We start from the raw sequence: 14,056 nt of genomic DNA on the forward strand, positions 1-14,056 counted from the left end.
TAGGCAGCACGGGGGGCGGGGAGAGAGGCGGGAGAGCTCTCTTTCCTCCTCTGCCACAGCCCAGGGGAGAGACGGGGGGGGGGGGGGGGGGGCCCGGCGCCGCCATTGCTGCAGCTCGGGGAGGAGAGGGGGGACCCGGGCCGCCCCTACCGCGGCCCGGGGAGGAGAGGGGGGACCCGGGCCGCCCCTACCGCGGCCCGGGGAGGAGAGGGGGGACCCGGGCCGCCCCTACCGCGGCCCAGGGAGGGGGGGGAAGCCGGCGCCGCCATTGCTGCGGCCCGGGGAGGGGGGGGGGGAAGCCGGCGCCGCCATTGCTGCGGCCCGGGGAGGGGGGGGGGAAGCCGGCGCCGCCATTGCTGCGGCCCGGGGAGGGGGGGGGGAAGCCGGCGCCGCCATTGCTGCGGCCCGGGGAGGGGGGGGGAAGCCGGCGCCGCCATTGCTGCGGCCCAGGGAGGGGGGGGGGGAAGCGCGCGCCGCCATTGCTGTGGCCCGGGGAGCCGACGGGGTGCTTTGTCCCCGCCCGCCGCCGCCGCGGCAGGAGCGGGGAAACTCCGTCCCTGCCCGCCGCCGGCGCCACGGGCGCGGGAAAGCTCATTCCCCGCCCGCCGCCGCTGCCGTAGGAGCAGGGGAAGCTCCGTCCCTGCCTGCCACTGCAGGGCAGCGCCGACCCGGGGTGACCGAGCCCAGGGGCAGCGGCGGCCGGCCCCGAGCTGCAGCACCGTGCTGGACCACCTGGCCCCGTCAGCGGCCCCTAGCGGGCCGAGCCTGCACAGCCTTAGCTCAGCCAGTAAACCCCGCCCTCCCGCGGTTCTGTTAATAATTGCACGCGGGTCCTCGCTGCGAACGACAGAGCGGCTTATATTCGTGTGCGGCTTATCTATGGACAAAAACCAAAATATTTGCCAACACCCAGAGATGCGGCTTATAGTCAGTGCGGCTTGTATTCGTGAATTTACTGTACTCTGGTGATTCATGGCACTTGAACAAAAAACTTCTTCCAACCGTAATGTAAGGGTATTCCTTTTGCTCAGCATCTTAAATGTGTAGAAAAGTCTTGAAATATCAAGGGGGTCTGTCAGACCCTATCTTCAGTTTGCTATAACTCTGCCAAACGTTTATGTATGAACTACACTTTTTCTTGCAAGGTATCTGCTTTAAGAAAGGTTTTTTTTTTTTCAGCTGAAATTTAAAACAAATATATGTACTAAAACAAACTAAAGAAAAAACCCAGGAAGTTAGGTTTTTTTCTAAAGGGATTATATGGAAAAATCACTGCTTTGCTGTGTCTAAAATAGTCTCCCTCAACTGCTTGAACAGATTTAAATACCCTCAGATTTTGTTTCCAATAAGGTGTCAGGGAGTTACCCTTCAGGAGATTTCTCAGGACAGAATAAGATGGTCAAATTACAGCTGAAAATTTGTCAAAAAAAAACAAACCAAAAAAACCTTAAAAATTCATTAGCACTTTCCCCCAAGAATATAATAAATTCAAAGCTCAACAGGCATCTGTTGAAATTCAGGTAGCTAAAGTTCCCAAAACATCCTTCTTGGTAGCTGTTTTTTCCAACCTTATGCTGTAGTTTCACACCACAATGGTTCCAGAAACTAAACCAGGAAAGGAAATCTATTCACCTTATTCACCACCACCTTCTCCCTGCCATGTGTCAGCCTCTACATCCCAGTTCACTGACTTTTCAGTGTAGAAATGCTTACAGGGCCAGACTGTACTCCTTTGTGTTTTCTTTCACTTTGGGGATGTTATTTCAGTGGTATTCTTCACAGAATAGTCATAAATAAATAAATGAATAAATCATCAAGGAAAAGAAGCTTCCTAAATCAGTGCAGAAGGAGTACTACTCCTTTTTGCCACCAGACTCCATGCATGTTTTCCCTACAAATTCCTGCTGTACATCCTCCATCCCAGGACTGCCTGAGGTTGGGACTGGTACCAGGGGTACAGGGACTGTATCCTCCTCCTCAGGTACACACAGTATCCACCATCCATGATTCCCACTACCTCCAGAGTGCCCTGACAGCATGGGTGCTAATGAACAGAGTGGATGATATCTGCAGAGGAGACAAAAGCAGCATTAGTGGAGCTTTTTTGGGCAAGGGAGCAGAAGGAGGTCACATTCCCTAACTCCTCCTCTGCCATCATCCCAGCAGAGGTTCCCTGACCATGTCCTGCATCAGCCTCAGATCAAAGAACGTGCATTTCTGCAGTGCAGTGGACACACATGAAGACAGTGCCCACAAGCAAAGAGGAGCTACCAAATGATGGCCATTAGGCAGGCAAAGATACTTTTCCAGCCAGACACTGAGGAAGAGTCAGGGGTCTGCAAGGGGTGGAAACAGCTCTGCAAGATTCTTGTTCCTTCCTGCACAGCATCCCCTCTGGCACAAAGGGCAGCACACAAGAAAACTTCTGTAGGGCTAAAGATGTCCCAGTGCAACATTTTTATTGCAGTAAAAAAGAACAGTTGGGAAAGAATCATCAAGAACACATTGCTGAGGCCAGTCCAAGCTCTTCAAAATGGTAAGAAGCATCTGTAGGTGAAATGTTTCTTGATTTTGAATCAGTACAAATTATTAACAAAGATGCTGAAGATGATAGTGCCAGTGACCTCTCTGACTCAGAAAGGATCCCCATTCCCCCCTCACCCTGCACACCACCAGAACTCATCCTCAGAGCTGAAGAAATCGACCCAGTTTGTTTGGAGCACATCCCTGAAATGGGATTCAAAGGAGCTGAATATTACTACCCTGACTTCCTACCACCCCATTTCAACTCGTGGGACTTGAAGTAGCTGGCCATCCTAGTCCATGTGGTAGGGAAATCTGATTTCCACCCCAAGCCCACAGGATCCCTGGAGAAATGCATGGAGCGCCTGGTGCAGCTGGAGTGGCTGCAGATGCAGACGGTGCAGAGCGAGAAGGGCAGGGCCACCAAAGCCCAGCCCCAGACCGCCCCTGGCCCCAGCCATGCCCTCAAGAGCCCTGGAAAAGGCAAAGCCCTGCTCAGCCCTGTGCCCAGCACGCAGGCAGTGCCCCAGGAAAGTGTCACCAGGCTGCCCAGGAGCTGTGTGGGTCACAGGGCAGAGCTGTACTCTGAGGAGACTCGCCAGGTGCATTCCCACCCAGGTCACCTGAAGCTTCCTGAGAGAATGGCTTGTGCAGCAGCTTCTCAGAGGCAAACTGGTGATGTAAGGAGTGAACTTAAAAAGAAACCAGCTGCAAAGCAGCAGTTTCTCAGTCTGCAGTCCCCCAAGAGCAGCTCTAAAATCCAAAGTGTTGGTAATATCAGAGCCCCTAAGCAAACCTCAGCACCCCACGGTGCACTGCTCCCATCAAAGGCTTAAAAACATACATGTGTACAAATCCAAAGAAAAAGGGCAATGTCAGCAGTTATGTTCCTCCTAAAAAACCAACAGTGGACAGGAAAATAAAACCAAATGGGACAAAGCAAACACCACGCAAATTTCAATGAGGGAAAACTCATTAGTGAATGTTGATGCTTCTTGACTGCTAGAAAGCATCTGGCCAGTGCAGAAGGATCTTTTTTTTCTTCATAGGAAGATCCTGAGAAAAATGTTCCTGACACATGGTTCTGAGTCAGCACTGTTCATTTCTATAGATTTGATCTTAAACCAGCAGGAAATGCTTTCCCAGAAGGCAAATGTCTTCCACTGGTCCTTCCTCAAAAATATTTGTAATTTCTCAATGGAGATAACAATAGCACAGTGGGAAGTTTAGAGAAGTGTAGAATGTCCTGTCTGCACCAGCTGAAGTCTGAGTGTTCCTTGTACTCACCCTGCTGGGTGTGAGGGAATAGGTCCATGCTCTTTCTCCTTGCCCAGATGTGTTTTTGTAAGACAGGTTTAATTGTGGTGTTTCTGTAAAATAATGCAGCCTGTTATCTATGCAAAGTCAACTCTAATTCTTCACAAAAGATGATGAATTGTATTTTTTGGATGAAATAGATATTATTTTTTTGAGAAGAAGAATGGAGATAATGTTTTGAAATATCTTAATGCAGAAAGAATTCTTTTAAGACTAAGTATTAGGGACCAGACAGCTTCAATAATGACAGATTAAGAAAATGGAATGTGTATTTTTATACCCTGGAATCTCCACTGTGTTTACAGTTTTCCTGGAAGTTAATTTTATAGGCCTTGATGCTTTTTGTCATTTAGGGGAAATGACCAAATTTCAAATTGCACATGGATATATTTAAGTAATGCAAACTAAGGTTTTTAGCAGAGTCTGTATGGTCTAGTTTTCAGAACTGGTAGCATCTCAAAACATAAAAACCAGACTCTAAGGGGAAGAATTTAAAGGATGTTGTAAGTTCAGTTAAAGATATATTTTGATACAGAAGATACCTATTTTTAGCTTGTCACCTAAGGTAACTCTTATTTATTCAGTTTAGCTTGGCTTCTTAAGGTTTAGGGAGGTGAGGTGGGGAAATACCCTACAGAAAGAAATTGTTACAACCAGGATCAGGTCCTGTCCTTGGGCCTTCTGTCTTCTCTTGTGTCTGTGAGATACAGGAGAATACAAAGGAGAGTTCAGAGAATATTCAAGTGTCACTTGATCTGTTACAATTTCAAATCAGTCACAGTAGCTGGGACAGGATCTTGTTAAGATGAAACTCTAAAGAATGTTTTTTGCTTTCACTTTAAAATCCTGGCCAGCGTATTTTCCTCCTCAGCCACCAGTCCCAATCGTAATGAGAAGTGAGCTGAGGTCTGATGGACCAGATTCTGCAAGTGGATCCTTCACATTGTGATAGGAAATGAAAAAGTAGCAAATACTAAAGAGTACATTATGTATATAGCTAAATTTCACTTCTCTTGGTGAGCTCATCTTGGTTTTAAGATGCTTAGCTGTTTCTTTCATTGTGCCTACCAGATCTTCAGCTTTGTAAAATTTCAGAGCATGAATTTATATGTAGTTTGAAAAGTGAAAATATTAAGAAATGTAGTAATAAAGTAGAATATTTTACAGTACATAAAAACATTGCTCAGGAATAGTCTAAGAAGTATTTTTAGTGGTTTTTTCCTCATCTACTGGAGACCAAATGTGAAATTTTGAATCGGTAAAGGAAACAAATGTAATAGACAGCATTACATTTGTAGAGTCAGTATTTGTAAAGCTACACTTAATCTCAATTGTAGTTGCATGTACATTCAGCTCCATGCAATTCAAGTGAAACTGAGTCTGAGATGCTCAAAGCCCAGAGGAGTTGGCTGTGTCAGAGGTGTGGTGGCACTCAGGATGGCACTGAACACCAGCAGCTGCAGAGGACCAGCCCATCCCAGTTTTGGTCCAGTTTCATGTATTTCAGCTTTGTAGATGAAAGATTCCTGCACCCAGTGTTAGTATTTCAAGCTCTGGGCCAAATTCTGCAAGCCTGCCTTAGCCAATATCCTGCAATCATGTACATTATGGGTCACTCAAGGTGAGTAAGCAAATAGATTTTGCCATTAATCTGTTTACATATGTATGTATACAAATGACAAATGCAGAATGCAACATCAAAAAACAAGGAAATGCAATAAAAAAAATTTATAGTGGCATTACCAGTCAAGTGGAAAAATGCCTCTGTAAAACAATGGAGTCACCCTGAATCTCTCAGTTAAAAACAATTGCCAGTAGGATTACCACTAATATTACAGGTAGAAAACTAGTATCTATACAACCAAAAATTTATTTTAGAGTAGCTTTTTCTTGGTATTGAAAGAAAAATAATTCCCTCTTGCTTTGCCTTTCTCCTTGAGAGTGGTTTCTTTTCCTTCAGAAAGCATAGCAGCTTCAGCACCTAGTATCCACTGCAGACCTCATCTAGGGAGATCAAGGGAGTCCTTGAAAGTATTAATCCAACTTCTACTGCAATTGGAAGGAAGAATCATCAGTCAGGAAGAACTCACTTAAGCTGCCTTGTTCAGTGGCATCACTGTTATTCTGCAGAGACAGAACAAGTCTAAGCTCAGAGTTGTGCAAGCATCAAGATGCCACCAAGAGTTTCAGAAACCAGAAGACACCCAACAGTGTTCCAGCTCTCACAGGACATCATTGATGAAGATGACTCAATTATGAAAGAATTGCTGAGAGTGCATTGATGGGACACCATGGAGATCTTAAAAGAAATGGGATCATTGTTCTACTTAAAGGATATCCAGAAGTGCTCATTACTTATCCCTGCAGACAAAAGGAGGCTCTAGTACGAGATACTGGATTGGGAGCTGGGAAATGAGAAGTCTGGAAAGTGTGGTGTTTCCAGGTTGATTGATTCAGAGCAGCCCTCTCACAAAATTTGGATTCACTTTTGAAGAGCATGAGAAAAACACAACAGGTATTTTGAAGACCATAATAGAATGAAAACCCAACAAGTGAGACCGTGAAGGAGCTTCTTAAGAAAATGAAAGATAAAACAGGTTAACAAGATTAAAATTATAAGAGGAGTATTCAGTAAAGCCTAGAGAGTCAATCATTATTATTTAAATGAAAACAATGTGATGTTTTTTCAATTACTAAGATTTGTTTAAAATCTATTAAAAACAGATCTAACAAACAGGTACAAGTAGAAACTTGGTTTCACATCCACAAAACTACTGAAGATGATAATACTGATCAGAAGGGACAACTGGTCTGTATTTCCAAATTAACATATACAGAGGTTGAACACACCTGTGACTGAGGCAGGAAGGATTTATCTTATTTTGAGAACGTGCCGTGCTTAAACCCAGCAAGGTGCTACCATAGGACAATCAAGAATAAAAAGGCCCTTGTTGGAGATTATCACCATCACCTGATTATTTACCTTAAGAAAAAGACTACAAATACAGGAGCTTAACAGACTTAAATCACTAGAACTGCACAATCCCACTCACCTAGCAGTCAAGCAGAACTGCTGCTGATACAGCACAAATTTCCAATGTGAGCAGAAATCTGAAAATCACCCTCTCAGGGCAGACTCTACCAAGACACTTTGCCATGGTACATATATGTTGCCCTCAGCAAGAAATCCATCAACAACATTATGAAACTTCACAGGATAATTTAGAAAAGGAAAAAAGTCCAGCTCAAAGTTGTGAACAATTCTCTGCTACACAAGAAGTTCAAGAAACACTGTAACAACTGTATGAGATCAATTATTAAAAGAACTGAATCAGAGGACTGAAAATACTGTGAAAGACAGTAGAAAAAATGTTCCAAGAAGAAAGTCAATGTGCGAAAGTACAGAGTAGAGTTTAACAATCCAGAAGCAACAGGTCCCAATAAATGTGTCTTAAGGGTCATGTACATGTAAGGTATAATCCAAAAGGAAAAAACCAACAGCTAGAACAACTCACTGAAATTATAGTCCCACTGAGGATAAAAAGGAGGCTAAGGACAAAAATCAACCTATAAAATAAACTTAACACTAATTGGTTATAAAACAGGCACAGGTAAACATCCACCAACAACCATACAGAGTGTTTTAACCATTAATGGCATAAGGGTTTGGAGTAGTCAGAGAAATAGTATGGGATAAAATCCCCAAACAACTGGGTTTGATAGCTAAAGCCCTTCATACACCGTTCAATGACAATAACCTACAACTGCAAACACAGAATTCTGCACCAGAGACAAAGAATGCTCTCTCAAGGCATGAGAAACCCAGGACTTGGAATCCTTTTGAACCTTCAGGAATTTCCATTGCTTTGACACAATTTTGTTGAGATATCAGCCTAAAGGGAAGCCAAAATTCAGTGTTGAGAAGGTAAGGACAAAGTCCTATGGATCATGAAAAAGCATGCCTGCACCTGAATCCAGCCCAATGCACTAAAATCACAATGGGGAAGACTTTTCAGGTAATAGTTGGTGGGCCAGAGCAAGTAAATCAATTAATTATAAATTAATAGATTTTGTACACTGACTAGAAATAGAGAATTGTTTTTTCAAAGTTATCTGGGTTGGACACATTATTCTGTCCTATGAAAATGCCAGCTAGGGAATTTGTGTTCAAGCAATATTGATAGATTTTGTGCTATGGGAAAATATCACGGCAATGTTGACCACGAGGTTTTAAAAAGTTTAAGATACCTGATGAAAGAAAAAGAAAGGTCAACTGAAATCTACAGAAGGAAGCAGAAGACAGGACATAAGAACGAGGAACTCTCCTGTCCAGAGAAACAACTGCCCTCTATGGAAAGAAACAGGTCAAGTTGTTCAGGCAAGAAAGCTAGCCAGAAAATAAAACCCAAAGAAAAGTAACTGTGAACTGAAAAGTCATCCTCAATCCTCATAAGCTCTGGAAAAACCCAGGCCAAAAGACATTTTGAGAGAAAATCAAAGTTCAGAAAGAAATTCCCTACTGGAGAAACTTAACAGACTGTCAGGAAAATGTTTCATTTCTGTACATTTGCTGCTAGAGTTCTTCACATGTCCTTCAAGAAATATTTGTGTCATATGTATTTCTCCCCACCCTTCAGCTCACAGCAGCAAACCCTGAGCAAAATCCTGCACAAGTGGCTGGGCCCCACATTTACTGTATTGGCCTGTTTAGAAAATCTATAAATAATACACAGGAGTACACAAATACATATTGATATACTGGACATGTTTGTACAAATATGTGCTCCTAAAAATTATCCGAAAAATGTTACTTCCCATACTCTACCCCTTGCTCTAAAATGGATTTTCAGTGAACAAAAGCAATATTTGAGATCACCATTTAAAATAAACAAATGTGCACATTTCTAAATTAATTGTAATGCCTCAATACCACCTAAACCTTAGCAGCTCACTAAAATTTATCAGGATGAATTTGATAGTGTGAGGTCTTTAAGCTCACTGTGCTGTATGAATGGCAATTCTACTCATTGAGTAAAATCTGGTTGCATGAGAGAGCCTGAGTTATAAGCAAGTCAGTTATGACATAATAAATGTTCTTCAGACATGAAACAACACTGGTAGATTGCTACAAACTTCACTAAAGAGGCTCATTATCTGTACAAGAGCACTTTTTCATAGGTAAATAGTTTGATGAAAAGGTTTATTTTGAAAAGCCCAATTATCAAGACTGGGCTTTAGAATCAAGACAAGAATCATTTCATGAAACCAGTTTTGATTTTAGCACAACAAAAATGATCCAGTGGGTTTCATCTTTGTCAATAGTCACTTTTATCTTAAACTTCTAACAGTTGATCACTGAGGTTGTCAACCAATAAAGCTAGTCTGTTTATTTCTGTAGGTTTTGAATACTTCACCTCAAGATGCAAAATAAAGCCACTCTCCATGTACAGCAGGCCTGAGGCAGATCTTAGACCTGCCAGTGACCCTTTCTGAAGCTTTCTGCTTCTACCAAAATTTGGTATTGATTACCAACTTAAGACACAGAACCAGCACAAAATCTTTAGAACTGTTACCATAATACTGTAGAAAAAAAGTTATATATCATGCACAGTAACACCTTGGTTTAGACAGCTTACATTACCTGACTAATGCTGAATGAATATCCATGCAGAATGTGTTGCAGTCTGCCCCAGTTTACTTACCAGGCTTCTCAGACACTAAATTCTATTAGATAGGAGTTTGATATCAAACACAGATATTCCATTACTCTGCACATCATCACAAGGATCAATCTTGTTTTTTACTACTCACTGAGTTTGGGATTTTTGGGTGTTCTTTTACTGAGCCAAGGCAAACCAGGCAAAGAGACATATGTGTAATAGATAAGCATGAGTGTAAGCCATGTCTACCAGTAAACAGAGCTCAACAACTAAAACATGAATAGTTAAAGCATAAGGAAACTTTTAATGTGGAAAACCAATACAACAAGTACCAATGCTGTAACCTCCACAGCTGAAGCCTTGAGTGCATTTTCTCAGAGTTCTGTAGCCCTTTCCCTGGAAGGGATGAATAGAGAAAGAACTGGTGCTGAATGATTATCCTATTTGCAAGAAAGAAAATCTTGGCTTCCAGAGGAACAGCAGCTCAGAGATGCTAGAGCACCAAAAGGTGGACAATCAGGATTTGTCTCTGTCCATTTAAGCCCAAGACCGAAAAATATGACAACACAAAAATGTTTTCTGAGGACACTTGAACAAACATTTTGGAGGTCCATAGAGAATAATATGTGTTTTCAAATTTTTGTAGACCAAATTAACTTCTAGGTCTTCAATCTTTTTAATGTACTGTCTATAGACTTTTTCTAAAAACTGCATTCTGATGTAGAAAGAATACTTGGAAGGAAAATGTTATACCAACTAAGCATCTACACGTAGGAAAAAATAACAATCTTGCATCCTATTTGGAAGGCATTCTGCTGCAATTACAGTATCTGTTCTTTTCACTGGAGAATTTCTCTGTTCAGATTCAACAGACAAGATGGGGTGCATAAAACCCAAAATATGAGTGTACAAAGAGCCTAATAAAATCTGCTAGGTCTTTTTCAATTACAAGACTGATGTGAGGACATAGAAAACTGAAGTTTTTTAAAGTCTGCATAAGTACAATAATCTGAAATACTTCCTTTTAAAATAATGTTCCAAGGACTAGAAATACATGATCAGGACATATATAGGGTATGAAAGAGAATCAAACTCCAGCATTCTGTGTGAGTAGGTAGAGAAAAACACCTTCTGTAACTTGGCTGGGGAAAACAATGGTGAGTCCTTTCCATCCATTGTCTGCTGGGGAGCTGGCCAGGGGCTCATGCCATGCCATGCCATCCCATCCCCGGGCCCACCTCTGCCCAGGAGAAGCTGGTGCTACCAGGGAACACCACCTTTTCTCATCCCCTTTTTTATTTTATTCCTAAGAGCAGACTGGCGGGCACAACGTTTGTGGTGCCGGACAATTAGCAAAAGCAGCAGGGGGATGCTTGCCAATAAACACCCAGACTTGAGGTTAAGCAGCTGTAAATCTGCATTAATCGTTTCAGGAATTCAGCTATTTACAAAAGCTTTTAAAGAGCAAACAAATAAAAGGGAGGGGAGAAGAGACAGGAGAGGAGCCGATCTGTCCTTACCTTCACACTGCTTCCCTTCCCCTTTGTAGCCCGGCTTGCAGATGCATTTGTAGGATTTTGGTGTGTTTTGACAAATTGCATCGATGTGACAGTCATCTGTAGCTTCTGCACACTCGTCAACATCTGGAAGCACAGAAGAAACCCCAAGGGGACAGATAAGGAGACCTGAGACACAAAACACCAAGGATTGATACTTCCCTTGAAGCTGTTTGCCTGCCTGCCTTCCCAGTGTTATGCTGGAAATGAGAACATCTGAGGATAAATAACTAATCCAGACAACGTGATATTCTCCTTAAGTCTCTCATAAGCACTGCTCCACGGAGCTGGAGGGACTCGGTCTCACATTTCTGCACTAGGAATGAAATGCTTAAACACTAGAAATTAGCTTCTGCTGTTTAAGTTTGGTACTGGAGACCCACATCTTAGTAAAACAAGAGAATGCTTAAATTACCCATAAGAGGAGAAAAACCGACCACTTGTATGTTCTAACACAGAGATTTTCTTAATTTATAAAGATAGACCCTAGTTTAAATAAACTATGCCGGTGGGGGAATGGGAAAAAATATTTGAACAGCAAAACCACATTAATACTTTTTACTGAGAAGCAAAAAAAATAAATAAATGGAAGACCATATGAAACTCGGTAGAATGGAGGAAAGCAACCTGCAATAACATCATCTACTTGGACTAACACTTATTTAGGAGGAAAAAAGTCTCAGCAGTTGTGGTGGGTAAGTCTGACTCTGAAAGAGGAGACCCAGACCGCTTTCCTTGTTTTCAGAGTAGGAAGCAAACATTGCAGTGACGGGCATTCGTTCTCTCCCCCAGACTCTAAGAGGATGGGGAGGGAGGAGGACGAGACAGAGTCGAGATCTGGTAGTCGTGGGAATGTTAATGAAGTGAGCACAGGGAAAAAAAAAAAAAAACCAACTCCGACCTATTGAGGGATGGGGTGTGCTGGGAACATGGGAACACCGAGAGCCCTGCCCCCGCACTGCCCACAGCCGGCGGGGCTGCGGTGCCACCGGGCACGGACCGGACCGGACCGGGCCAGCAGCGGTACCAGCCCCGCACCGCGCACGGGGCTCCTGACGGCACAGCCACATCCCGGCTCCCGGCAGGGAGCTGCACAGAGCACAGCCCCGCTTTAAGGGTAGAGGGACCGCGGAGACACGGGACTGCTGCGGAGGGCATCCGGAGGGAGGCACGGGCAGCCGGCTCCGTGCCAATTAGATTAACAGAGCCTCAGAAAGGTGCACCAAAGTGAAAACGCTTTTTATTGTCAGCTTGAAATCCTAATGCTAATTGTTTCAGAAGTGCTCACTCAGCCATCTCCAGTGATAACACACGGATCCTTCAAAGTCACCGGGAACAAGAGGGAGCTCTTTAGAGAGCAGAGAATAAGCAGACATTGCAGCATGGCACACAGCAGAGAACTTCTCTGAGAGGTGCAGAGCGGGGCACCTCCGCAATCCCAGCCACAGAATTTCCCGGACTCTGTATTGTTGTTGTAGAGGTTTTGTTTTCGCCTTTTTTTTTTTTTTTTTTTTTTTTAAGAAAGAAGGGAAGAGAATACAGAGCGTCATAATTTTCCGGACTAAGGCAGAGGTGCTGTAATCTGCTGCCTTCTTTCTTGTCCATTCGTTTATTTTTACCAGTGAGCCACTTCAGATCTAGCTATGATTTAGGTGAATTAGCTTAGGTGTTGCCCAGATCAGGCACAGATTCAGTCAAGCACAAAGAGCAAAGAAGTTTTTTGGGGGTTTTCTTTGATGCTTTGGTTCATACTTTTGAGTCATTAAACCGGCACCCATCTCCCATCAAGACCAGCAAAAGTGACAGCTGGACTCTTTATAATGCCGTCAAAAATTCAAACTGCACTGAGCCAAGGGGGACATTTCACAGCAACCAGAGGATGCCTGGGAGTCAGGCGTGAATGCCAATGAGTCAAATGAAAGGGCAAAACCAAGTATGAGCCCCTGCTCTGCTCCACATCTCACATTGCATTACTCGGACTTTAAGAACTTCTAGGCTGACTTCGCTCATTTTGTTACATTCAAACTCCTCTTATCCGAGAAACAGGGATTTTTTTTCCACACCCTCCCCCCCGCCTGCCCCCACTCGTACTTCACCTTAAAAGATTTCTCCTCACACAACTTCAAAACCTGCATACATTTCTTTCACAAATCACTTTGGGCTTGCAACATTCCAAAGCAGATAGGATTTGGGGGGTGTTTGATTTTTGGTTTGTTTCTTTTAAACACCGAAGCAAAGACAAAGTATAATTACAGCTATTAACCTGATACGAGCGCCGCTGTTAAAAACACCAGGTCTTTGGGTTAATGCGCAGACAGGGAAAACCTGTGGAGATATCCCAGCTAATGCTTGCTCTGCGGAGTCTCCACGGCTCAGCACAGGCTTATCTCGTAGGCACTCAAGGAAAGTAACTTTTTCTTCCCCATCTCTCCCTGCAGAAATCCCTCGGCTCGGGCTGTGTCAAACACGCGAGAAAACGCCTCCTCCCCACCGCAACTTGCAGCGCCGTGCTCGCAGTGCCCTCCCCTGCGCACCTTACAGCGGGCAGAGCGGAGCGCACGGACGCGCTCCCCCCGGGGCCGCGCTCCGCGCCGGGGGAAGGCGGCTCGGCGGCGGAGCCCCCTCTGCTTACCTGCGCCCCCGCTGCCTCCCGCCAACCTGCCGGCCCAGGCGAGAGCGAAAAGCAAACAGCAGCGCCGCGAAAAGCAAACAGTGCCCATGATAATGATGCGATCCCCGGTGCCTGTCTGCGATAAGGGACGCGCTCGGGGCCGGCCGCGCGGAGCCGCCGGCGCTGACGCCCTGACAGCGCCCCGCTGATTCGCCGGGGCTCCCGCGGCGGGGGCGGTGCCGGTGCCGGGGCGGGCCGGGGGCAGAGCCGCCCCCGCGCCCCGCCGAGGGGGTGCTCGGCCGGCGGGGAGCAGCTGCCTGCCCGGGCGGTGCCTGCGGGCGGGGCAGAGCGGCCCGGCCCGGTTCGCTGCCGCCCCGGCAGGTAGCGCC

At 44.7% G+C, this 14,056-nt stretch overlaps 1 protein-coding gene across 2 annotated transcripts in view; it reads right to left on the bottom strand.

Moving 5' to 3' along the window:
* The window catches only part of SCUBE1 (signal peptide, CUB domain and EGF like domain containing 1), a 188,963-nt gene extending 175,118 nt beyond the window's left edge, over positions 1-13,845 (bottom strand). For both annotated transcript variants that reach the window (XM_033057868.1, XM_033057867.1), the window contains exons 1-2: positions 13,689-13,845; positions 11,021-11,143 (exon numbers count right to left, since the gene is read on the bottom strand). In XM_033057868.1, coding sequence (XP_032913759.1) covers positions 11,021-11,143; positions 13,689-13,776 — 211 coding nt within the window. In that variant the 5' untranslated portion in view covers positions 13,777-13,845. The remainder of the gene's footprint in view (positions 1-11,020; positions 11,144-13,688) is intronic.
* Positions 13,846-14,056: the final 211 nt, after the last annotated feature.

Source organism: Catharus ustulatus, chromosome 4 (assembly GCF_009819885.2).
Source record: "Catharus ustulatus isolate bCatUst1 chromosome 4, bCatUst1.pri.v2, whole genome shotgun sequence".
Lineage (NCBI taxonomy): Eukaryota > Metazoa > Chordata > Aves > Passeriformes > Turdidae > Catharus > Catharus ustulatus.